At 43.7% G+C, this 27344-nt stretch overlaps 1 protein-coding gene across 2 annotated transcripts in view; it reads right to left on the minus strand.

The window, feature by feature from the left end:
- LOC133498588 (EMILIN-1-A-like) overlaps nt 1–27093 on the minus strand; it is a 45671-nt gene extending 18578 nt beyond the window's left edge. The window contains exons 1-4 of one of the 2 annotated variants that reach the window (XM_061815615.1): nt 26645–27093; nt 14457–14582; nt 12444–12667; nt 10329–10582 (exon numbers count right to left, since the gene is read on the minus strand). In XM_061815615.1, coding sequence (XP_061671599.1) covers nt 10329–10582; nt 12444–12667; nt 14457–14582; nt 26645–26778 — 738 coding nt within the window. In that variant the 5' untranslated portion in view covers nt 26779–27093. Of the gene's footprint in view, nt 1–10328; nt 10583–12443; nt 13299–14456; nt 14583–26644 lie in introns of those variants that run through there. The other variant, XM_061815616.1, reaches the window with a different exon arrangement.
- Between the last annotated feature and the right edge of the window lie 251 nt (nt 27094–27344).

Raw genomic sequence — 27344 nt, forward strand, 5'->3', positions numbered from 1 at the left:
TTTGGCAGGAAGGGCATCCCGCGTAAAAATGTGCCAAACATATATGAGAGTACATCAAACGAATTCCATAATGATTAGGTCGTGGCCCGGGCTAACTATGCCGGGCCCCGGCACTATTAATCTGCAAGGTGTAGGTAGAAATTCAGATAATGTGGGTCGAAGACAAAAAAGAGGAGGAAAGCAGTTTAGTCGACAGAAGAAGAAGAGAAATGCACAGACCATACAGCTGTGTGTCGGGACTTTGAATGTTGGGACTATGAAAAGGAAAAGCTCGGGAGTTAGTTGAAATGATGATTAGGAGAAAAGTTGATATATTGTGCATCGAAGAGAGCAAGTGGAATGGGAGTAAGACTAGAGGTTTAGGAGCAGGGTTTAAATTATTCTACCATGGATTAGATGAGAAGAGAAACAGAGTAGGTGTTATTTTAAAGGAAGAGCTGGCTAAGAATGTCTTGGAGGTGAAAAGTGTATCAGATCGAGTGATGAGGCTGAGATTTGAAATTGAGGGTACTATGTATAATGTGATTAGTGGCAATGCCCCACAGGTAATATGTGACCTTGAGTTGAAAGAGAAATTCTGGAAGGAACTAGACATAGTAGTTCTGAGCATCGCAGACAGAGAGAGAGAGAGAGAGAGAGAGAGAGAGAGAGAGCGAGAGAGAGAGAGAGAGAGAGAGAGAGAGAGAGAGAGAGAGAGAGTTGTGATTGGTGCAGATTTCAATGGACATGTTGGCGAAGGAAACAGGGGCAATGGAGAAGTGATGGGTAAGTATGGCATCCAGCAAAGGAACTTTGAAGGACAGATGGTGGTGGACTTTGCAAAAAGGATGGAAATAGCAGTAGTGAACACTTATTTCCAGATGAGACAGGAACATAGAGTGACCTAAAATTGCAGATGTAGATGCATGCAAGTGGATTATGTTTTGTGCAAACAATGAAATCTGAAGGAGTTACTGACATAAGGTAGTGGTGGGGGAGAGTGTAGCTCGACACCATAGGATGGTGGTGTGTAGGATGACTCTGGTAGAGGGTAGGAAGATTAAGAAGACAAAGGTAGAGCAGAGAATCAGGTGGTGGAAGTTGAGAAAGGAAGAATGTTGTGTGGTCTTTCGGAAAGAGATGAGAAAGGCTCTAGATCAGGGGTGGGCAAACATTTTGGCTTGGGGGCCATATTGACTTAAAATTTGACAGACGGGCCGGGTCAGCACAGGATACAATACATATAAAAAAACTGCATTTGTTAACACATATCAAACATAAACAGAAAAAAGCATTGAAGTATTAACATACTTTTTTAATGAGAACAGTGTTGTTGATCACCCATTTTAGCCAGTGCATTGAAGTCTGGTGGTATTTCTGTTGTGGCAATTCTCAGAACAGATCGGAGGTGTTCATCAATCATCTGGGATCTGTGGGGTGCTTTGTTGGTGTTCATCATATTAAAAGTTTGTTCACACACATATGTAGAGCAAAATAACACCAGCACCCTCTGTGCCATCTTCTGGATGTTTGGAAATTTGGCTGCATTTAATGAAGCATAAAACCCATCCAGTTTCAGGGAGTTGAACTTGTCCTTTAACACCATGTCACATTGGAGATCAATCAGTTCCAATTGCAACTCCTGTGGCGCTGTTTCCGGGTCGTGTGAGAAGGGACATGACACCAGCTGAAGTGCCCTGTCAATTTTTCCAAAAGCACAAAACCGACGGCAGAATACCTCATGCAGGTCATCCAGTGTATTCCTTTATTTTTTCACGTGTCGCGGGGCCTCTTTTAACGAAGCCAGTGTGGGGAAATGAGCAAATGACTTGTCTGACATTTGCTTCGAAAATAAAACAGCTTGGTTTTTAAGGCTCTGACGTTTGCTTGCACTTCATGAACAAACTGGTGTTTCCCTTGTACCTTCACATTCAGCTCGTTCATGTGTGTCAGTATGTCCACAGTAAAAGCTAAATCACAAAGCCAATCAGTTTCATTCAGCTCAGGAAAATTGTCAGTATTCTCAAGGACCTCCAAAAATGAAATAATATCCTGTTTGAGCTCCCACACACGTTGACAGTTTTCCCAAACTTAACCAGCGGACGTTAGAATGGTAAAGTATGTCCGTGTGATCAGCATCGGTTTCTTCAAGAAAATGAATAAACTGATGATGGTGAAGCCCCCTTGCGACAATAAAGTTAATGAGTTTCACAACCGGCCGGCTTCACTATGTGGTCAAGCTGCAACACGGATTTACACAGTGCTTCTTGGTGAATTATGCAGTGTAGGAAAATTACCTCCTGCTCAGGGTTGTCCTCTTTCACCCTGTCCTGAATTCTCTTGAGCATCCCAACGTTTTTTCCTGTCAGATTTGGTGATCCATCTGTGGTAACGTTGGCGAGCATACTCCACGGTAACTTGTGCTTCTGTATAACCGCTGACACGCTGTTAAATAAATCCTCTCCATGTGTTTTTCCTTTCAGGGATTCCATATCCAGAAAGTCATCCGTTATCTCGGAATTCTCATTAATCCCTCCGATAAAAATTAAAAACTGAGCGGCGTCCTTTATATCATGGCTTTCGTCCAGTGCCAAAGAATATAATGTAAATGACTCCGCTTTTTTGTTTAGCTTACCAGTTAAGTGTTCGTCCATTACTTCAATACGGTGAGACACTGACCTGCGTGATAAGCTAATTTTTTCGAATTTGTTCTTGCTCTCAGGACATAAAATACTTGCTGTCTCTACCATGCACTCTTGAAGAAACTCCCCTTCGGAGAAAGGCTTGCTGGCTTTTGCTAGTTTGAATATCAGTAAATAACTTGTGTTCATGCTTGCTTCTTGGATGGCAGTTGCTCGAATAAAGGTGTTTTGCTGAACCTGCAAGCTAGCTACCAACCTGTCAGCGTTAGCTATACGTTCTTGTGTTAAAACGTTGCTGGCGTAATTAGCATGCTTGGTGGTAAAGTGACGGCTGATGTTGTACTCTTTTAAAACTGCAACGGTTTCTTGGCAAATAAGACATACAGCCTTGGACCGGACTTCAGTGAAAAACTACTTAGGCCTCCATTCTTTGTTAAACACCCGGCACTCACTGTCGACTTTTCTTTACTTCGACATTGCTTTAGGGGTTCTGATCTTACCAGTAGAAGAAGAGCAATAACTGGAAATGGCTCGGGCTCTGTAAAATTAGGACACTGCGCCTACTGCGCTACCTGGTGTTGAAATGCCTGTCATTACAAGTCAAATGAAATGCAATCATTCACATCAAACCTTAATTCTGTACAAATCTTTGGCGGGCCAGATTAAAAAGACCGACGAGCCGGATGTGGCCCGTGGGCCGTAGTTTGCCCACCCCTCTAGAGTCTAGCTAGAGAGGAACAGCTCCCAGAAGACTAGAATACTACTGCCAAGGTATTCAGAGAGGGAGGCAGGAGAGTACTTTGGGTGTCTTTTGGTAGGAAAGGGGAGAAGGAGACTTGGTGGTGGAACCCCAAAATACAGGGAGTCATCCAAGGAAAGAGATTAGCGAAAAAGAAGTGGGACACGGAGAGGACTGAGGAGTGGCGAAAGGACTCCATTGAGATGCGACGTAGGGAAAAGGTAGAGGTGGCGAAGGCTAAACAAGAGGCATATGATGACTTGTACACCAGGTTGGATATAAAAAATGGAGAAATGGATTTCTACAGGTTGGCCAGACAGAGGGATAGAGAAGGGAAGGATGTGCAGCAAGAAAAGGTAATTAAGGATAGCGATGGAAATATGATGACTGGCGCTAGTAGTGTCCTAAATAGATGGAAAGAATACTTTGAGAAGTTGATGAATGAAGAAAATGAGAGAGAAGGAAGAGTAGAAGAGGTAAGTGTGAATGACCAGGAAGTGGCAATGATTAGTAAGGAGGAAGTTAAAAAGGCACTGAACAGGATGAAAAATGACAATGAAAGACAGTTGGTCCCGATGACATACCAGTGGAGGTATGGAAGCAATTTGGAGAGGTGACTCTGAAGTTTTTGACCAAGTTATTGAATAGAATACTAGTGGGAAAGAAGATGCCAGAAGAATGGAGGAAAAGTGTGCTAGTTAATGTTCCCTCTAATCAGCGCACCTGCGCAATTGCACACTTGGAGCCAACACTCAGCGCACATGAAAACCGATCCAGCGCAGTGAAACACAGCTTTACTATATATATATATATTTTTTTTTTTTAACCATAGCAACACGCGGTCTCTAACAAGCTGCTGCTCGCTCATACCATGCCACCCACGGTACTTCCTTACCCAACACCGCCCACCTCCGGTTCTTAAAGGGGTACACTCATAATTACTAACACCGTCCACCCACACAGTCTGGGCAACGTAGAGGAAAAACGAGTTAGGCATGCTGCTTACGTTTACTCTTGATAATAATGGCAAAAGTAAAAAAAAAAAAAAAGAAATGCTATTGCTTTAATGAATGTCGGAGAATGTGAATACTACTACTACTACTAACAATAATAATACATGTTATATATGATATTGTAGCGCCGGAGAAAAGGAGTCGGAGGCGGAGTGTCGGACACAGGAACAGAACTTGCTTTATTGGCAGACATCAAAACACAACTCGCATAACGGCGGGAACTCTGTTAACCTTTCCTCCGGAAGTGCAACAACAAAAACAGTCCGTGCGGAACCCCGCACCCCAACTCGAGGTCCCGCGGGTGAATTATGTAAACACCACACAAGCCACCCCAGAATTCACCCATAGTCAAAATCCTTGTGCCGTGGAGGGATGATGACCCGACCCCGGCGGGTGTGCACTGTAGGGGCCGAGGGGGGCGGGGCCGCACTGTCCATTGAGTCACGGGACAAGGGCCCAGGCGGGGTCAAGGGCACCCTGGCAGGCGCAGGGGCACAGGGCAAAGGGGGACGACCCCGGCGCGGGGGGAGGGCCAACCCCAAAGGCTGGGCAATGTCCAGGTCCGCGGGTTTGACCCTGTCCACGGAAACAGTCTCGGGTCTGCCGCCAATGTCCACGAGCAGGCTCTTATCCCCGTGCTCCAGGACCCTGAACGGCCCGTCGTATGGGGGGCGGAGAGGTCCACGGTGGGCGTCATGACGAACAAACACAAAATCCGCAGAGCGCAGGTGACGGGACAGCCGGGCAGCTGGGGTGCCATGTTGCGACGTGGGAACCGGCGCGAACCCTTTTGCTGACGGGTGAAAAAGGCAAGTGGTTGCCAGGCGCCGTCGACCCACTGTTCGAACACGGCCTCAACGGCGTAGTCCAATGCGTCGGTAGTGAGAGCGACAGGGGCCCCGTGGGTCGGGTGGGCCAGCAGAGCGGCACGACTCAGGGCGGCCTTCATAGCCTCGAAGGCTTCCAGCCTCTCGGCCGTCCATTCAACGTCCCGGTTGGGGGCCTTGTCTTTAAGAGCCTCATAGAGCGGGCGCATGATATGGGCCGCCCGGCGGATGAACCGGTGGTAGAAAGTCACCATCCCCAGGAACTCCCGGAGGCCCCGAGCCGAGCGAGGAAGGGGAAAAGCGGAGACGGCCTCCACCTTTGCCGGAAGGGGGGCGGCGCCGTTCTTGTCTATGAGGTGCCCGAGGAACTGGATAGAGGGCACCCCGAAAACACACTTCGCCGGGTTGATGATCAGGCCATGCTGCTCAAGTCTTGCGAAGAGGTCGCGGAGGTGCATCAGATGTTCATCCTCCGAGGAGCTGGCGACGAGGATGTCATCCAAATAGACGAACACAAATGGCAAGTCCCTGAGCACAGAATCCATTAAACGCTGGAAAGATTGTGCCGCGTTTTTAAGACCAAACGGCATCCTCAGAAACTCGAACAGTCCAAACGGAGTGATTACAGCTGTCTTGGGAACGTCTGAGGGGTGCACGGGAACCTGGTGATACCCGCGCACCAGGTCGACCTTGGAGAACAAGATTTTGCCTGCCAGGTGGGCTGAGAAGTCCTGAATGTGTGGAACAGGGTAGCGGTCGGGCGTAGTGGCGTCGTTAAGGCGGCGGTAGTCACCACACGGTCGCCACCCACCACTCGGTTTAGGGACGATGTGTAGTGGCGAGGCCCACGGGCTATCCGAGCGGCGGACGATGCCCAGACGCTCCATGTTGGCAAACTCGGACTTAGCGACTGCTAGCTTCTCGGGATCAAGCCGTCGGGCCCTCGCGTGGATCGGGGGGCCCTTGGTCTCAATGTGGTGCTCGACCCCATGTTTAGTCGTGGCAGAGGAGAAAGTGGGCCGTGTCAAGCCAGGGAACTCACCAAGGAGGAGTTGGTACTTGGTGCCGTCCGATAGCGAACTGGAGAGACCACCATAAGTCACCTCATTGCGGACGCAGGCGACCGTGGAAAAAGTCAGTGCATCCACCAGACGGCCCCTCTTAACATCCACCAGCAGCCCGTGGGCACAAAAAAAATCTGCGCCGAGGAGAGGGAATGAGACATCCGCAGTGACAAAGTCCCATGTGAAGCGCTGACTCCCGAAACACAAGTCCACAGTCCTCATGCCATAAGAGCGGATAGGGGAGCCATTAGTGGACAGTAGCGGTGGCCCATGAGTCCCGCCAGCGGCGTCCTCCGCAGTGGCCGTCAGGACGCTCCTCTGGGCGCCGGTGTCGCAAAGGAATTTGCGCCCGGAAAGGTTGTCCTTGACGTACAGCAGCCGGCTCTTCGCGCCCACGCTCACGGCCGCTGCGAAGCGTGGGCTTTGGAGTTTCCCGACGCGTCGTAGTTGCAAGGGGCGCGGCACCTCTTCGCTTTCGCACCGAAACGGGCATGGAAGTAGCACAAGCCTGTGCCAGCACGGCCGTCGGTGCCGAGGGGGCCCCTGCTGGGTGCTGCCCCCGCGCCCGAAGGTGAGCAACTGCGCGTCGCGGCCAGCGTCTCAGGGGAGAAGCGCTGGGTTGCCAGGAAGAAACGGTCGGCCTCCTCGGCCAGGGCCCGGGGCTCAGTGACAGTACTGTTCGCGACCGCCGTCTGAACATGCGGTGGCATATGCCTGAGAAACAGTTCCATGAAAATGAAATTGGGCTCTTCCGTGCCCAGCAGGGTTAGCATCATTTCCATGAGTTCGGAAGGTTTGCTGTCCCCCAGTCCATTAATAGCCAACAGACGTCGGGCACGTTCCGGCCGTGAAAGCTCAAAAACCTTGAGAAGGTGAGCCTTGATCCCAGCATACTTATCTCGGGCCGGGGGAGAGGTGATGAAGTTCACTGCTCTGGCCGCCGTTGAGCTCCCGAGTGCTGAGACAACGTGGTAGTAACGCGTGGAATCATCTGAGATCCCGCGGAGGGCGAACTGAGCCTAAGTCTGTGCGAACCACGCTGCCGCGGACGTCTCCCAAAACTCCGGCAATTTGAGAATGACGGTTGCCATGTTCGTTTCAGTCTCGAAAACGCCGGGACTGACGTCGGGGTCACCAGTGTAGCGCCGGAGAAAAGGAGTCGGAGGCGGAGTGTCGGACACAGGAACAGAACTTGCTTAACGCATAACGGCGGGAACTCTGTTAACCTTTCCTCCGGAAGCGCAACAACAAAAACAGTCCGTGCGGAACCCCGCACCCCAACTCGAGGTCCCGCGGGTGAATTATGTAAACACCACAATATAATAATAAAATAAAAAGTGGTGAAATTGGATGAGATTTTCTCTTTTTTGAGTAAAAAAGGTCTGGTCTGAAGCCAAAGTAGAAAGTAAAGGATGAGATGGTGTATAATGTTAAAATTCCACCTTGGCGCAGCCATATAGAGGTTGAAAAGAAAATACAGTGCACAAAAAGCTAATTTTGTATTTTAAAAATAGGAGACATCATAACATTAACCCTAAAACTGTTTGGTAGCATCATTAAGCTTTATACATGAATTGCTAAAGATATTCTGCAAGCAATAATTCAGTTTTACACCAAGAAAAATAAACCGGAATATCATTGTGAGTTAAAAATAAATAAATGAAACAAAGTTGGAAGTGACATTTCAAATTTACAGTTCATAGTTGGCTTGGTTTGGTTTGCAATATATTTTTTTGTTTGTTGACATTTTCATTGCAAGTTTGCAAAAACACAAATACGATTGTTCTTAAAATGTTCTGATGGTAATGTAAATGCTGTAACCTGAATCTTTTAATGAGGCATGTACCTTCAATGGATAACACTGATCTGATGTTGTTCACAGTGGTAAAAGGGAGCGCTCACAGGCTTAGCGTGTTTGCTCAGATACGTCAAAAATTAGAGGGAACGTTGGTGCTAGTTCCCATTCTTAAGAAAAAAGGTGATGTTCAGAGCTGTGGAAACTAAAGAGGAATAAAGTTGATGAGCCACACAATGAAGTCATGGGAAAGAGTAGTGGAAGACTAGACTCAGGACAGAAGTATCTGCGATCAACAGTTTGGTTTCATCCCTAGAAAGAGTAACACAAATGCATTAAATGCCTTGATGATGCTCGTGGAAAAGTACAGAGAAGGTCAGAAGGAGCTACATTGTGTCTTTGTAGACCTAGATAAAGCATATGACAGAGTACCAAGAGAGGAAGTGTGGTACTACATGTGCAAGTCTAGTGTGGCGGAGAAATATGTTAGAATAGTACAGGACATGTATGAGGGCAGCAGAACAGCGGTGAGATGTGCCATAGGTGTGACAGAAAAATTTAAGGTGGAGGTGGTACTGCATCAAGGATCCGCTCTGAACCCCTTCCCATTTGCGGGAGTAATGGATTGGCTGACAGTTGAGGTTTGACTGGAATTCCCTTGGACCAGAATGTTCGCAATGATATTGTGATCTGCAGTGAAAGCAGGGAGCAGGCGGAGGAACAATTAGAAAGATGAAGGCACCCATTGAAAAGGAGAGAAATGAAGATTAGCTAAATAAAACAGAATATATGTGCATGAATGAGAGCATGAAGCTCCAGGGAGAAGAGATTGCAAGGGTGGACGACTTCAAATACTTGGGGTCAACAATACAGAGCAATGGAGAGTGTGGTAAGGAAGTGAAGAAACGGGTCCAAGCAGGGTGGAACAGCTTGTGGAAGGTGTCTGGTGTGTTATGTGACAGAAGAGTCTCCGCTAGGATGAAGGGCCAAGTTTATAAAACAGTGGTGAGGGCGGCCATGATGTACGGATTAGCGATGGTTGCACTGAAGTAACAATAGGAAGCAGAGCTGGAAGTAGCAGAAATGAAAATTCTGAAGTTCTCGCTTGGAGTGAACAGGTCGGATAGGATTAGAAATGAGCGCATTAGAGGGACAGCCAAAGTTGAATGTTTTGGAGACAAGGTTAGAGAGAGCAGACTAAGATGGTTTGGACATGTTCAGAGGCGATAGAGTGAGTATATTGGTAGAAGGGCGCTGAGGATGGAGCTGCCAGGCAAAAGAGCGAGAGGAAGACCAAAGAAAAGGTTGATGGATGTTGTGTGGGAGGACATGAGGACACTGGGTGTTAGAGAGGAAGATGCACAAGATTGGCTTAGATGGAAAAAGATGACGGGCTGTGGTGTCCCCTAACGGGACAAGCCGATAGGAAAAGAAGAAGAAGAAGGAGGTAACCTGTTCCTTTATGTTTATTGTTACTGGCATTAGCATTCCTAGGCAAAGGCAAGGGCAAAAATAGGAAAAAAATTGGTAATTGATTTTTACTAAATTAAGTGGAAAACTAATAAAACGTATTTTTCAAAAAAATTTAAAGAGCACAACATGATGGATTTTCTCCTTTGTTACTTTCCACTACACACTGCACAGGAAATGCAAGTAAGATCAAGATTTCCCATTGCAACTTTAGGGTGTTCAGCCACTAGGTTGTCCGGGGCATGGCCTATCAACTGCCGTGTTTGGTGCTTCCTGTGATGGGGAGGGCCAGGCACTGCCCTGGGCGGTGCCACCTCTGACAACTGTCGCACAGCTGTGTTGCATGTTGGACACAATTGACCAAGCACTTAAGTGGTGAATGTGTTATCGGCATTTGCCAGTTCGTTTCTTATGGATTACTGCATCCTGGGATACTTCGCTACTGTGCGTAAATTAGCAAATTCAGTGGAGAACAATCCTTTCTCACAACGAGCCTGGGCCTCTTTAGTTTGAGCATGTCTTTTCCATGTTTCTTAGTTTGACTCATAGTCATCGGATGTTGTGCACCTTTTTGGATCTTTCCTGTTGCCTAGCATTTTTGTGCTTCCACCTGTTTTGGACTGCCTTTTTGTGTTTCACCTCCCTCTGGAATAAAACCACTCTAAATATCCTGTCCTTGCCTCGGAGTCCTGCATTTAGGTCCACCCCCATGCCGCTGGCTTATGACACAAGGTAGTGACTGTGATGCGGATATTTATAAAAGCGTGACTAGCGGTAATAATGTGAAACTTGGTGTCACCTGTGTGCGATTGTCGAGTTGATCTAGTTTGGTCTGAATGCTGTGGATCGTGTCTTTTATCTCTGGTTGAGCTGCATCAGCAGGATTTCTTGCGCCGGAAGATGTACCACCGCTGCCACGAAGAACAGGTTTGTTGAGGCCTCCCTGAAAGTGCTCATTCATGGAGGCGATAGTCGATTGCAAGTCGTCAATTGTTTTTGTCAGGGTGTGAATCTTTTCCTCCAGCTGCCTCATCTTCTCATTATCCACCCTTCCTGGAAAAGAAACAAACAACTAATTCAATGTTTGTTGTCACATAGCACTCAACACTAAAGACAACTAAAATCGAAAGTTTACTTTAGTACAGTGAAGAAAATGAGTATTTGAACACCCTGCTATATTGCTAGTTCACCTACTTAGAAATCATGGAGGGGTCTGAAATTTTCATCTGTGAGAGAGATAATATAAAAAGAAAAATCCAGAAATCACAATGTATGACTTTCTAACAATTTATTTTTGTGATACAGCTGTGTGATACAATCATTATGACTCAAACTTGCAACATGGCAAAGACCAAAGAACTGTCCAAAGACACCAGAGACAAAATTATACAACTCCACATGGCTGGAAAGGGCTACGGAGAAATTGCCAAGCAGCTTGGTGTAAAAAGGGTCACTGTTTGAGCATTCATTAGAAAATGGAAGAAGCTGAACATTCTGGTCAATCTCAATCAGAGTGGAGCCCCACACAAGATATCACCTCTTGGAGTCTCAGTGATCCTTAGAAAGGTGAGGACTCGCCAACACTACATGACAGGATTTGGCCAATAACCTGAAAAGAGCTGGGACCACTGTTTCCAAGGTGACTGTTGGTAATACACTCAGACATCATGGTTTGAAATCATGCATGGCATGGAAGGTTCCCCTGCCTAAACCAGCACATGTCAAGGCCTGTCTTAAGTTTGCCAATGACCATTTGGATGATACAAAGTCACAGATACAGAGTCATAGGAGCAGGTTTTGTGGTTAGATGAGACCAAAATGTAACTTTTTGATCATAATTCCACGAACCGTGTTTGGAGGATGACGAATGACGAGTTCCATCACAAGAACACCATCCCTACTGTGAAGCATGGGGGTGTTTTTCTGCACATGGGACAGGACGACTGCCCTGTATTAAGGAGAAGATGACTGCGGCAAAGTATTGTGAGATTTTGGGGAACAATCTCTTTCCCTCAGTCAGAGCATTGAAGATGGGTCGTGGCTGGGACTTTCAACATGACAATGACTCAAAGCACACAGCCAGGAAAACCAAGGAGTGGCTCCATAAGAAGCATATCAAGGTTCTGGCATGGTCTAGCCGGCCTCCAGACCTAAACCCAATAGAAAATCTTTGGAGGAACCTGAAACTCCGTGTTTCTTAGCGACAGCCCAGAAACCTGTCTGATCTAGAGAAGATCTGTGTGGATGAATGGGCCAAAATCCCTCTAGCAGTGTGTGCAATCCTGGCGAATAACTACAGGAAACATTTGACCTCTGCAATTGCAAAGAAAGTCTACCATACAACATTTTAAGATTGGTTTTCTGAGGTGTTCAAATACTTATTTGCAGCTGTATCACACAAAAAATTGTTAAAAAAATCGTACATTGAGATTTCTGGATTTTTCTTTTTATATTACCTCTCTCACAGTGGACATGCACCTACGTTGAAAATTTCAGACCCCTCCATGATTTCTAAGTAGGAGAACTTTCAATATAGCAGGGTGTTCAAATACTCATTTTCTTCACTTTAATTTGGATTTACTATTTGATTTATTTATGTTATTTATATCCTATTCACTGTGGTAATCGATAGGCTGACAGATGAGGTTAGACTGGAATCCCCTTGGACCATGATGTTCGCAGATGATGTGAGGGAAGACATGAGGACAGAGGGTGTTAGAGAGGAAGATGCACGAGATAGGATTAGATAGGAAAAAATGTAAAAAAAAATGAGGCGACCCCTCATAGGACAAGCCGAAAGGAAAAGAAGAAGAAATATATATATATGTTTTTTCCTTAATTTTTTTCCTCCATTAAATCTTGCTCATTTGAAGTGGTTGCATCATTGTGGAAATAAAAATATGGATGGACTTACCTGCGTGTCCTCCATTTTGTCCAAAGCCAGTGTTGATGCCCCCTTGTCCGGTGCTCATCCTTCCTCCATCTCTTGGCTGGGGCTGAGGCCTGTTGGTGCTTCCTGTCCCACTAACCGGGCCATTGCTACAGTCATTGCCGCTGTAACCGTGGCAGCACTTCCACTCCATCTGAGTCACCATTTTATAGGCTACTTTGTATCTAGGCTTCACGTAGGTACGATAGCTGTAAAGGCATTTACAATATCAAAAGAAAAGATGGACATCGCTTGAACTGAGCAAAGAATTTTTTTTTACAAGTTGAATGGATTGGTACCCAACGTGGGCAAAATAGTAACACTGACAAAATATAACCATTGTTTTACAATATTTAACTTGGCAATGACATGGTGAGATAGGATGGAATTGTATTTATCACTACTGTTTTGTAACAAGAAGATCCCTGCTTAATTTCTACTTTGAACTACTTTCTACACCTGACTTTGAGGTTTTTCTGCATTGAGTTCATGTTCTCCCAATGTCTAAGTGGCTTCGGATCAACAATGCAAAACCAAGTAGTTAATAACGCTACAGTTGATTGCTCCAAATAGGAGAGTGCCTAGGTAATGATTTTAAATTTGTAATTACCGACTTTTGCGACTTAGAATTTGAGATACTTGGAACCAGGACACAACATTTGCATCCCCAGAGATGCGAGATATTTGAACTTTTCCGTGACACTGGTTAATGACACTAAATTCCGATATATTTTCAAATGATCACTTTTACAAATCACAATTTTCCATCGCTGACCAATCCGGGGTGCAGTCAGCACTTTGCCCTAAATCAACTGGGATAGACTCCACCTCCACATGACCCTGAACAGAATTAACCAAATACAAAATGGATGGATAGATTAATAATGGGATTAATCATGAGGGAAAGATTCATTTGTCATTGATGTGAGTGATGTGTGAATTAATTCGGGTGCGCTAACACTATGATGAGGCTACTGCAAAAGATAATCTTGATAATCATAAACACTGTTATGATGCTTTTCCCAATTATTTCAATACACAATCAAAATACCACTGTGGCTGTTTTTTTACAATAATGAGAAACATCTATCTATCCATTTTCCCATCCATTTTCTTTGTCGCTTATCCTCACAAGGGTTGCTGGGAATGCTGGAGCCTATCCCAGCTGTCAAAGGGCAGAAGGCGGGGTACACCCTGAACTGGTTGCCAACCAATTGCAGGGCAAATCGAGACAAAGGGCTGCACTCACAATCACACCAAGGGGCAATTTTGAGTGTCCAATTAATGTTGCATGTTTTTGGGATGTGGGAGGAAACCGGAGTGCCCGGAAGAAACCCACGCAGGTACGGGGAGATCATGCAAACTCCAAACAGGCGGGTCCGGGATTGAACCCGGGACCTCAGAACTGTGAGGCCAATGCTTTCCAGCTGCACAACCGTGCCACCTAATGAGAAACATTTGTTGTAAATTATTACATTAAAAATTACAACATGTTACACTTTGAAGATCACAGTGTTTTGTTTTTGTTTTAATTTCTTCAGAAAGTTTGTCCTTCTTCCTTCAGTGAGAGACATGACTATGACTTCAACATGTGGCTCTCTGGTTTGTTTCGCATTTTCACTCTGTCAAGAGAGCAGAGATACTGCAGTCCACCACAACTATGTTTGACACGAGCTTTCAGCCAATCAGGTCATTTCAAAATAGAGAGTGACCCTCGATTGCATCAGTTTGTGAGGCTGCAGAGACGACTCAGAAATACCAGGGAATTAAAATGGAAAATAGGCATTCAAGAGGAACAGATGTTAAAGTAATTGAGGAGTCTGTGTCGGATTTTCACCGAGATCATCGTGTCACAAACTTCACAAAACTTTGTAGTTTCAAATTGTATTATTAACAGTTATTTTAAACACACAATGAGAGCCAGCAGGAATAGGGAAATGTTGAGAAAAGGCCTGCATTTGTGTATGTCAGGCTTTTTTTTGTGTGCGCAGTACTCACATGACCACACGGCTGCACTGACCGCTGCCCCAAGCACAAGGATGATAGTCGGGTTTCACGTATGTCTCCACTCCATCTTCCACCACACAACTTACTGTCTTGGTTGCCACATGCGCGCACCAATTCCTGTGGAAAATTGATATTTTATACTTTCAATGGAGCGGTCTATTGTCACAGCTTCGCAATAAACAAAGTTTCATATTCCAAACGTAAACTATCCCAAAGTCAAGGAATGACATCAGTATCAATCCTATAGAATAAACAATTGTAACAAAGCTTTAATGACATGCTTTTATTAAAAATGAAAGATTGCATCAAGCTAGTTATTAGAGAAACAATAATTTATTGTTTCATCTCGCACAATAAATCTTAACCATATCTGCCCTTTTGGTGCTCTATATCACTGGATGATATATTTCTTCTTGTGTAGCTACCATGGAGTGTGTGTGAAAAACACACCACTTTCCCTCTTGTTCATCGAAATTATCATTGGATTTCATTGATCATCTTTACGAAATCATTGTACAAAGAAAGAGGTTAAAGTTCAGTCCACACTTGGATTTTAGTTTGTTGTGAACAAACTAGGTACATTGCCGATTTCCTTGAAACTTGCAATAGTGTGGAAATGGCCATGACAAAAAAGACACTATATCTTAGCATTTCGTATATCCAGAAAAAAAGATACGGTCTCATTGTGAAAACTGTTCCCAATGACATCTCCCTTATTGTTTGGCTATTGTCAAAATAAGCATAATTGCACTTTACAAATCAGGAGTGGCACATACAGTAGTCAAGTGCAACTTGGGATTGTTCAACTTTACAACATGCTCTTTGTTTCACTTTATCAACAAATAAAGGCTTCAAATATAATAGTAGCCATCCGTGTAATATGCTTCCCATTTTAACATCAGGAAGAAGAGAGGAATATCTTGGGCCTGACTTAAAACAACATTTGGAAGATGTATGCACCATTTCATTTGTCTTGCAAAACCTACAGTTTATAGTCCTTTATTTAACGAGTATAAAACTGTCAGCAGAGTGGCATGTCAAGACATTTTACATATTTAAACTGTACTACATGTTATACATACAAAGATGCAAAATTAAAAAAGAGCTTTCAATCGGATACGAAAATCCATCTCCATCCATCCATCCATGCTTTTTCTTTTCTTCGTCTCTTATCCTCACAAGGTTCGCGGGAGTGCTTGAGCCTATGAACGGGCAGGAGGCAGGGTACACCCTGAACTGGTTGCCAGCCAATCGCAGGGCACATCGAGACAAACAGCCACACTCACAATCACACTTATTGGCAGTCTAGAGTCTCCGATTAATGTTGCAATGTAATGTGGGAGGAAACCAGAGTGCCTGCAGAAAACCCACGCAAGCACAGGGACAACATTCAAACTCCACACAAATGGGCCAGGATTGAACCCCGGACCTCAGAACTGTCAGGCCAACGCTTTCTAGCTGCATCCACGTCCCACCCGAATATGAAAATATTTATTAAAATACATTTTTCCAATGCATGTCAACTCATGTCACTAAAAATAAGCAGTTGCAAAGCTCAGGATGATCAATCACCTACGCCGATTTATTCACAGACCAAAGACAGGCTGTGCGAACCCAAGATGAAGTCATGTGTAAAGAACAATATGTAACTTGAGTTGAATATGAGACCATTGACAAGTATGTCAATGTCTGCCCATCAGTTTATAGAAGTTTTTTCAAGAAAGAAAATAATCTGTTCTGTGATGACATGTTATGTGTTTTACCCCTTAACAAAGCTGGAAAGAGACAAAGAAGCTGAGGCAACACCAAAAAATAGATAACATATAATCTCTCAGTAACACTCTAAATATTTTGTCAAGAACACTTGTATCTCAGCCAAGACTAACACAAATTCCACCAAAAACTAGCATTTGTCACGACCCATCGATACGGTGGGAGGACCCAAATGCAGGACTCTTGAGACGCAGAGGTAATTCGGGAAAAAGGTTTATTGTTCCAAGGTCGGGGATCAGGCAGACAGTCAGGTGCAGCTGCGATAGTCAGAACGTTGTGCGTAGAGAGCAGGTCCGCGAGCAGGCAGGAGTCGGTACACGGGAGATCGATTAAAGAAGGCAGGAGTGTCAAAGGAGTCAGGCTTACGTGATCGGTCGGAGAACAGGCGGAGGTCGGTTCACGATCAGAGATACGGGAGTGCAGGAACGGGGCATGAGTTGCAACGATCTGGCGAAGGACCAGTCGTCCCCAGGGTCCTATATATACAGGGGCCAATTAGCCAGCATGAGGCGCAGGTGTGAGCCTCCCAATCACCAGCGCTGGACCGGCAGGGCCATGACAGCATTTTAAATATGAAGTATAGTACTAGATTTAATTAGAGATAAACTAAACTAAAAATCACAAGATAGCCCTTTAGTGGTAATTTTATAATGAGATTTGTCTTTAAAATTACCCGAAAGTATTGTCGTCTTTTCTTACTTTAGTCATAAAACCCATATTTAGTACATAAAATCAGTTCGAATAGATATGAAGTTTAGGTAATACATTCCTTGCGTAAAGTACTGTAACTATAATCAAAAACCTTAAAAACAATACGGAAGTAAATCTGTGAACAATACTCGGAAAATCAGAAGTACTAACTTATTTGTTAAATATGAATCATACAGTATATCACACCACTGTTGACATTTTTTTATACTAGACATCAGCAAAATATCTTTTTCATTAGGTATCTAACATAATCACTCAAAGAAGATGCGATAAAATCTCATCGAATTTACTCTAGACTTTACACCAATCTGATTGGCCTGATCGGTATCTGCCAATAATTAGCATTTTATGATGATAGGCTTGTGATTGTGTATTTGAATCCCAAAGCTAATTTACTTGTAGCCTCTTCTTTTGAGGGATCCCTGTAAATATATATAAAAAAACAAAACAAAACAAAAAAAAAAAGGCAACAAAACATTCTGTAGCCTAGCAAGCTGGTGTTAGGACTAACACTTGTATGGAAACATGCCAGCGTACTGTTGAATCATGCACTAAAGTTTTGGTTTGTGGGAAGTAATTCAATTACTTTATTGTAAATAAGTTACAACCCATTATTTACGTCATATTGTAATGTTGATTTGACTTGACTGAAAATATCAGTAGACCATCCTTGAATGTACCCTGGAGGTCGTCCATCCATCCCTCCATTTTCTTTGCTGCTTATCCTCACGAGGGTCACGGAGACTGCTGGAGCCTATCCCAGCTGTCAACAGGCAGTAGGCAGGGTACACCCAGAACTGGTGGCCAGCCAATTGCAGGGCACACTGAGACAAACAACCACAATCACACCTAGGGGCAATTTAGAATGTCCAATTAATGTTGCATGTTTTTGGGATGTGGGAGGAAACCGAAGTGCCCGAAGAAAACCCACACAGCCACGGTGAGAACATGGAAACTCCACACAGGCGGTCCGGGATCGAACCCTGGAACTCAGAACTGTGAGGCCAACGGTCTACAGCTGATCCACCCTGACACCTGATCGGTTATTCTTCTTCTTCTTTTCCTTTCGGCTTGTCCCGTTAGGGGTCGCCACAGCTTGTCATCTTTTTCCATCTAAGCCTATTTCATGCATCTTCTTCCTTAACACCCACTGTCCTCATGTCCTCCCTCACAACATCCATCAACCTTTTCTTTGGTTTTTCTCTCGCTCTTTTGCCTGGCAGCTCCATCATCAGCACCCTTCTACCAAAATACTCACTCTCTCGTCTCTGAACATGTCCAAACCATCTAAGTCTGCTCTCTCTAACCTTGTCTCCAAAAAAATCCAACTTTGGCTGTCCCTCTAATGAGCTTGTTTCCAATCCTATCCAACCTGTTCACTCCAAGCGAGAACCTCAGCGTTTTCATTTTTGCTACCTCCAGTTCTGCTTCCTGTTGTTTCTTCTGTGCTACCGTCTCAAATCCGTACATCATAGCCGGCCTCACCACTGTTTTATAAACTTTGCCTTTCATCCTGGTGGAGACTCTTCTGTGACATAGAACACCAAACACGCTCTTCTACCCCGCTTTGACCCGTTTCTTCGCTTCTTTACCACACTCCCCATTGCTCTGTATTGTTGACCCCAAGTATTTGAAGTCATCCACCCTCGCTATCTCTTCTCCCTGGAGCTTCACTCCTCCTCCTCCTCCGCCCCTCACGTTCATGCACATAGTGTTATCCTTATTATTTTTTAATTCACTGATGGGTGATCATCCCCTAAAATCCTGATCGTCTAAAGCCCAATTACTCCACGTGTCTTGACCTTAATTCTATGTCATTGACTCCGGAGACATTTTAAGAGTTGTGTCTTAATTAAAGACATTCAACCGAGATGTACAAAGCATTTAGTAGTTAAAATGGATTGATGAAACTTGTTGATCCCCCTTTTCCTGTCATTGTCTGCACATCTCCACACCATCAACAGCCACATTGCATTATAAATTAAATTACTGGATATGGAATGAAAGGATCTTGTAATTTTACTTTTTTATTTCAAACTGTAAATTTGAATAATAGGGGGATTAGTTTTGAAGAAATGTATTCATTTGTACTACCGTGTTCTGTAAAATTCATATAAAACCAAATGACTGTATTGGACTGAAAGTTCAGGCTTGATGATCCTGTTCTGTTAACAATTTCTCTCCCCTCCTCCACATCTGCCCAAGTTCTCCTGACTTCTGCGGCAGCTGAACAGAAAAGAGTGGTAATATCATAATATCATTTAGGCAAACTTTTTCCCCATGATGTGAAGGGGGGATGGGTGGGGTGGTCTAAAAATCTCAAAGCATGAATCATACATTTGCAGGATTGTTCACTTTGTGAGTAGAATCATACTCCTCCTTTTGGCAGGGGGCCGTGGATGTCATTAGAAACACACTAAGCTGTGGACAGGGCCAATGATGTGTTTCCTGCTCTGAGTCTGACATGACTATGGTGTGTGCTTGGGTTTGCGCATGCATGTGTTTGTGTAAGTGATGTGTCATTAAGAGAGTCTGTGAAACAAACCACTTGAAAATACCTTAACCCTTTTTCAGGATATTATCAAGTCAAATGATCTTGAAAACTCAATTGAATGTCTTCAGATATTATGAAAAATTATAAAAAGTAAAGATTTATATCAATTTTAAACCCAACTTCCATGCTTTGGAGAGAGGAAGCTGACATTGTTGGTGACTTTTGGCACACCAGGGGTCACCACTGAGTCAATTTTGTGATTTTTTTTTGGCAAAGTTTTAACATCAATTTTGTGATTTTTTTTTTGGCAAAGTTTTAACGTAGGATGCAATTCCTGACACATTCCACCCATTTCTAATTTATCCAGGCTTGGGACTAGCAGCGGTTAGAAAGATAGAACGCTATATAAATATAGTCCATTTACCATATTTACCATTTTTTTCTGAATGGGATTCTTTTGTCCATGGAAACTGGATAGCAACAGTTAAATGAATTATTGCCTGCTGTGTTTTCTATTATCGATGTCAAACATGTTTTTATCATTTATCCATCTGCTTTATCCTCAGGCGTCACACACAGTGCTTTGCGTGTTTTTTGGGGGGGCTGTGTGTGGGAAAAAATGACAGCAGCATGAAGTGTTATCATTTTAGTCATTTAGTTTATCAGTCATTGATGACCTTAGAAATGATATACCACCACAAAAGACATTTTGACCTATAAAAAATCAAAATCACTTAAAGGCAGCTCTTGTTAAGTAATATTTCTTTGATCACTTCGATCTTTACACTTTTCTCTTCAACAATACAATCTATGTCCTTTAACAATGTAATCTTACTATAAAATCCAACCCAAACAACAACCATTGTCACTACTTGCACTTGTCTTCTGCGGTTCAAAATAGCAAGGTCCACTTGAGTAGACAATACCTGAACTCTTTGGATTGTCCCTGTGAAGTATGCTTTTAGACTTTTATGCCAATATAAGCTCTGTATTATTAAGAGTATATGCCACTTACATGCTTCAACTTGTTTGTATGTGATAATACTGTATGATTACATCCATCTATCTACTACTCCTTATCTGTGTTGCGGTAGCAGCAGCTGTAGGAGAGACACCCAGACATCCCTCTCCCCAGCCACTTCATCCAGCTCTTCCGGGGGGATCCCGAGTGGTTCCCAGGGCAGCCAAAACAGTTACAGTAATTTCTCCCGCATGTCCTGGGTCATCCAAGAGGGCTCTTTCTGGTTCACCGAACACCTCAACATGAAGGCGCTTGGAAAACATCCGAACAAAGTTCGCATCACTGCAGATGCTGTCGATCTCTTGCACCATTCTTCCCTCACTTGTGAACAAAACACATGAACTCCTCCACTTGTGGCAGAATCTCATCCCTGACCTGGAGTGTGCATGCCAGACTTTTCCGACAAGGTCTGTGAACTGCTCCAGTAAGTGTGGGAGATCACGGTTTGACGAGATGCAATCCTGAGGCCGGTAAACCAGACCCCTCTATGCTTCGGCTGCACCTTGAAATTCTGTCAGTAAAAGTTAGAAAGAGAATTGGTGACAAAGGGCAGCTTTGGCGGATACCAACGCTCAATGAAAACGAGTCCGTCGTACTGCCGGCAATGCAGACCAAACTTTTCCATGGGTCATACAGGGACCAAACAGCCCGGATCAGGGAGTTCAGTAGCCAATACTCTTGAAGTGTGCTTTCCAGTGGTGATGGTGCACTGCTTCCACATCCTGAGACACCACATGGTGGAGCAGAATTTCCTTGAAGCCATCTTGATATCTTTTTTCATGGCTTCACCGAACTCCTCCCATGCCTGAGTTTTTGGTTCTGAGACCACCAAAGCTGCATTCTGCTTGTCCAGCCAGTACTAATCAGCTCCCTCAGACCAAAAATGCCTGGACTTCTACTTGAGCTTGACGGCAAGCTTCACCATTGTTGTCCACCAACGGGTTGGGGATTGCCGCTGTGAAAGGCAACGACCACCTTATGGCCACAGATCCTTTCGGCTGCCTCCACATTGGAGGCACAAAACATGGTCCACTCGGACGCCATGTCTCCACATCCTCGGCAACATGAGCAAAGTTCTTTCAGAGGTGCGAATTGAAACTCTTTCTGACAATTCCCAGCAGACGCTTACGATATACTTAGGCCTGCCACGTAGGACTGGCCTCTTCCTCCACCATTGAAGCCAACTCACCACCACGTGGTGATCAATTGACACCTCTGCCCCTCTCTTCACTCGATTGTCCCAGACATGCGGTTGCAAGTCCGATGAGACACCTGGTGTCCGATGAGACACCCGGTGTCCTGATGCCAATTGCACATGTGGACACCCTTATGCTCGAACATGCTTAAACTATATCTAGTCAGACACACAAACTTCACTTTTTTGGGCTGTGCCCGGCCAAACCCTATGGGTGCAGGCCTGGCCACCAGGCACTCACCTTCAAACCCCACCTCCAGCCCTGGCTCAAGAGCTGGTCCCTGGTGACCCGTGTCCAGGCAAGGGAAACCGAGATCCAACGTTTGTATCCATCATAGGTGTTTACGGAGTGGTACTTTCTCTGATCCCTTACCCAAGACGTTTTTGCTGTGGCTGACCATACCAGGGGCAGGAAACCCCAGACAACTTAGCTCCAATGATCATTGGGACACACAAACGCCTCTACCATGATAAGGTGATGAGCCAGGGTTGGGACTGCATAGTTACAGTGCAGTTTATTGCAACTTACTTTACAAGTTCACTTTTATGTGCTATAGTCATCAATTTAAGCATACTAACAGTAGACCGAAATGAATTTACACAGGTGAAACTGAATCTTGAAATGCTGGTGCAGTGGTCTGTAAGAACTTGACCTCTGAATTGGAGGTTTGGATGATAAGCAGCTGGAGAGAACTGTTCGCTTCATCTCCCCAAAAATAGTTACAAGAATCAATGTTAGATGTCAACTATTTTGTGACTTCTATTTCTTGTATTCATCCTAACTTGTTGTACACGTCATTATACAGCAAACTTACCAATAAGTACACAATCACGTTGTGTTTACAAATGTGAGAATTTGGTCAATTCAGTTAAAATTTGTGTAAGTAACACATATCACTTGTATTTTGTGTTCAGAAAAATGTAGTGTTTCGTAACAAACTGTAAGTACACATTCAGGGGATGCAAATGAAATGGAATTGTCATAAAATGCCGCAACACGATGCAAAGGTTGGTGTGATAAAGATTGATTTGTGAGTGGGGAATTGGATGGAATGCAATGTGTGTGCCCCTGACCTCTTTTGTCAACACTACTAGCTTTAGCTTGAGGGTGTTTATGCCACATCTGTTACAGCTGGCTCAGAATGTTAACTCACCTCCTACTGCCAATTTTGAAAAAAAAAAAAAAAAAAAAAATCATCTCTGGTGTGAAGTAATGTGCACAAGACAACTCATTGGACAGAAAGCAGGATGTCGCTCTTTCACTGTAGTGAAATACTACCTTTTCAGTTCACGTTTTGATTCGGGAATTTCCCAAGCGTTTCTGTGTGTGAAAAGGTTTAAGAAAATGTCCGTCATCAACTTCTGTATTAGTTAAACAAAGCACTGTAAAGAATCTCAGCGAGGCGGTTCAAGCAGGAACACAAGGCGGGGGGTGATAATCATCATGTATGTATCTTGAAATGTGTGAGGGGAGGTCAGAGGCTCAAAGAAAGAAACAACATGATAAAATTTTCCCCACTGTAACGATTGAAGGCTGACGCTTCGCTAATTCTCTGTTTGGTCTGAATGAATAAATATACAGTATATTCCTTGAAATTAGATGATAGATTGCTGTTCCTTACAACGTGGACACTCTGTTGTTGACAATTATCAGTGCTCTTCTTGGCAACATGATTCACATGTGTTCCAATAATGACATCACCTTCTCTTATACGCCATAAGAACTTAAATAGTCTACTACTATGCCAACATTACTGCTGCTTTGGATTGTAAATGATTAAAAGATTATTATGATTAAGTGTATGAGCTCATCCACACAGCAGACTAACTTTTGTGAAAAAACAAAGAAAATTACAGATATCTAGACATTGAGTAACTTTCACAGCAAAGTTCTGTCCAAGTGTGATGGCTAAAAAGAGAAATAAATATACAAGAGATTTGTACTTGCCATACAAACATTTTAAACACGATCGGCATGACATCTTAGATGAGTTACTGTATATGTTCTAACACTCAAAAGCAAAAACAGGACCTACTGTATCTGACTGGTACGTTGTGCCGTTCAGACATTCAACCAGTGGTCACAAGACTGGACAGGCTGCTCTCACTAATTGTTAAAGTTCGCATGCCTACCGTGTGACACACAAACAAAAAGCTGGCTTTTTCCCAACACGAAATACTTAATTAAACTAAACTATAACATTGAAAATAGGGGTGATTCAAGGATCTAGGTTTAGAGTGCGGAAACGCTTATGGTAGTCAGCCTCAGTAAACGTGAAATATGAATCAAAATTCCTGAGTGCAAATTGTTTTCTTGAAATCAGGTCATTTGAATTTGTCAAATTTATTTACATCACTAGCGAAGATCTCTGCCTTTCCTTTCTGCTCCCGAGTCAGGGCAGTCAACATAACAGACATGTTATGACGCACAAGTGGGTCTTATACACGGAACCAACCAATCAGAGGAAAAGGGTGGTGTTTGCCAAAAACGGACAAAGCAGATACAAAACTGAGTCAAGCAGAAGTAGCACTCAGTGGTGCTTGAACACTCTCAATAGTCTGTGATTTAAAATACAAAAATTTCACTTATGGAAAAGAGTCTTTGCTGGTTACTGTAAATGTACACATTCATGAGGAAACTTTCAAGTTTAGTTCTCGAGCATGTTGTGGCACATTCCTCTGACTTCAATGTAGGCTGGATGCAGATTCAATTCCCACTCAGTGTTGACATGAACGTGCGTGTGAGTGGTTGTCTGTCTGCACATGTGCCCTTTCCTTATGACTGACTGGCAACCAATCCAGGGCGTAGTTTACCCCAAATCAGATGTGATTAGCCCACAAACAGGATAAGCAGTATAGAAAATGGAGGGATTGATTTCTAGGCAGCACGGAAGAACACTGCTGTGTTCCACATTCATGAATGAATGTGACACACTTGCACATGACAGTTCAGTTCGACAGTTCATGATGTTATTTTTCAAAAACCTCCACTTTTGGAGTTAGATTCTGTTAAATTTGTGTTTTTGTTTACAAAAGTGTTAACATCATATCAATTAGAGAACCCAAGGACACCATTCTGCAATATCTTGTGCAAATGCTGCTTGAATCTGCGATAAACTTGAACTAGCCTGTAACTGAACAGAATAGGTTGAATAGAAAATGGATGGAGGTTTCCAGGCTCCAACAATAATTGAGAAGAGGAATTTACCATCAAGTCACTGAATACAATACTAAATTGTTATTGATTGCAAAAATCAACGATAGCACTCATGTACTCATTACCCACCCACACGCAACTTATTACTGCGTTGAATAGGATGATGTACTCTACTGGAATGAAGAAAGTCAAAAACACACAATAGTATCCTCACCGACAAAAGCCATTTGGATTTAGTGAAATCGTAAATTTGGGGGGCAAAATGTATCTTAACTTGTCTATGATTGTGGACAAAAGATTTGTAGGTTCAATTGATGATGTTGGTGACATACATGGGATTGGATAGCTTGTTGGAAAGATACTAGTCTCTTTTCTAAGCATTGCGCATGTGCCTTTGACAAAGTTACTAAACCTTATATATGCTCAGTGGGCTGCCAACACCTAATTGCACCATCACTCTGGCATCTCTCCCTTGCCTGCATGCCTGCAATCATATGAATTGGATCTTTGTGTTGTGCAATGCAATTCCCAGTTATGGTAACAACACAGTCCTGAGCATCATGCCTGACCTCTGACAGACCAACAGTATAATTTCACTGTGTATTATTATTATTAATATTTCAACATAAAAAAGTAGTAGTTGCAGATATTTTTATGGGAGAATTGTAACAAAACAATGTGATCATTTCAATTTTTCCCTTCACAAGAAAAAATGGCTGCTTGTAAATCCATGAACATAATGTTTAATGTTAATAGAATAATGTGAAAAATTGTGTGAAATGTGAAATTACTTCAGGGACTGAATTTGTAATTTAATATTGTGGTGTGTGTGAACACTTCGTGCTCTAGTTTTGCAGATGGCGTAAGTGCGGCGGAGCGAAAAAACGGAATTCGGTGCAATCCCAAGACAAAGTTGCACATTTGCCAATTTGAAAGACAATAGGGGTGTGCCCTTTGACATGTGCATGAGAGTTTGGTAACAAACTAATGACTCCTGAGAGCACCTCAAAGTCCTGCGCAGCAGGTAACAATTTTGTACTTGTGCCTACTCTGCCACGATACCTTACTTGTAGAGCGAGACTTGTAGAGTATTTCTTTCTTGGTGGAAAACATTTGAGAACCATTGGGCTGTAACAACGAGCCTACCAATCACTCGACTGTGTTTACGTGAATTCACCAAACCAAGATGGCACCCGCATTCTAAATCAGAAGGTGTGTGACTTCAGTCGAAAACGGCACACTCTATTGCTGTATGGATCTGTGGGTCGTGTTTAGACCAATCAACAACCAGGAACTGGATCACTGCTTTTTACACCCTAACAAAGTGTTTAAAATACTGAATTAGCCCTTTGGGTTGATTTTGTCAAATGAGCTGGAATGATGGCAACATTTCTAATTCAGGACTTTTGTCATTACAAAACCAGTGATCATATAGTATTACGCAAGATAGATTTAGAAAAAACGGTGATGTAGCAGGCACCAACTTTTTGCTAACAAGTGGAGTTCACATCTTCGAGTACAAATAGATTGGAGCATCCACAGGTGGACCACTCACAACACTGTTGGAGGTTTCTGTCGTATGTCACTCCAGCGCTCATGTGTTGTAGTAGGTAAACGCATTCCTGTGCGTCCACCTGTTGATGTTTCCATTCTACGACCCTTTCCCAAAAATGTGAACGACAGCCACCCTCGGAGGAAAAGGTGGGCGTGTAAATTGTCATTTGGAAGGCTTCACCGTGTTTTCTTGAATTTGGCCTAAATGTATACATAGTAATACTTTTGGAGAAGGCAAAGAAAACAGAATTTCCATGGATGTGTGTCGTTTTACCTGTGCCTGCTGGCGAGTCGAGCACCTTGCGCGTGCGCATGACCGCCGGCGTAGAGGTTATAAGAGGTTCTGAGCGGGAGCGCGCTTTTGGCGTCGACGCAAGTCAAGAGAGCCAGCAGAAGCAAAAGGGCCATCCCGGTGATCAATAAGCGATCAATACAGGATTCCGACACAAATATACTGGGAAGCGTGATTCAACTGCAGTTGAACATCCCACTTCCATGGAGGCAAAACTCTTAGACAGTCATATTTTTAAGAAGAAGGGAAAAAAAAGTCGACCCTGATCCATAATCCAAATTCCGACCCAGAACTCACACTTGAAGCTCATCTGATCAGAACCGCGTGCGGTCTTTTGCCCATCTTTACTCCGAGGTAACCCGACAGATTTTCTACATCAGAATTTTTCACGTCTAGCACGGAACAAAGAAAAGAAGAAAAAGGTTGCGACAGAGTTGCTGCAGACTGAAGCAAGTCCAGCTGCTCCTCCTCTCCATCAGAAATGACCCCGCCCCTCCCGGAGGAAAAGCCAGACACGTCCATCTAGCACCCATGCACAGCGCAACTTGTCAAAGGACTCTTCATATTCTGCTTCTTTACATACATGCATGTATGATATGGATTGAACACTTGTTGGCACCAGTCTGGATTTAGTGCAAAGTGCTTGGTAAACTTTGTATGAATACTTGACTTTCTTATAGCA

The sequence above is a fragment of the Syngnathoides biaculeatus genome, chromosome 3, assembly GCF_019802595.1.
Source record: "Syngnathoides biaculeatus isolate LvHL_M chromosome 3, ASM1980259v1, whole genome shotgun sequence".
In the NCBI taxonomy this organism is placed as follows: domain Eukaryota; kingdom Metazoa; phylum Chordata; class Actinopteri; order Syngnathiformes; family Syngnathidae; genus Syngnathoides; species Syngnathoides biaculeatus.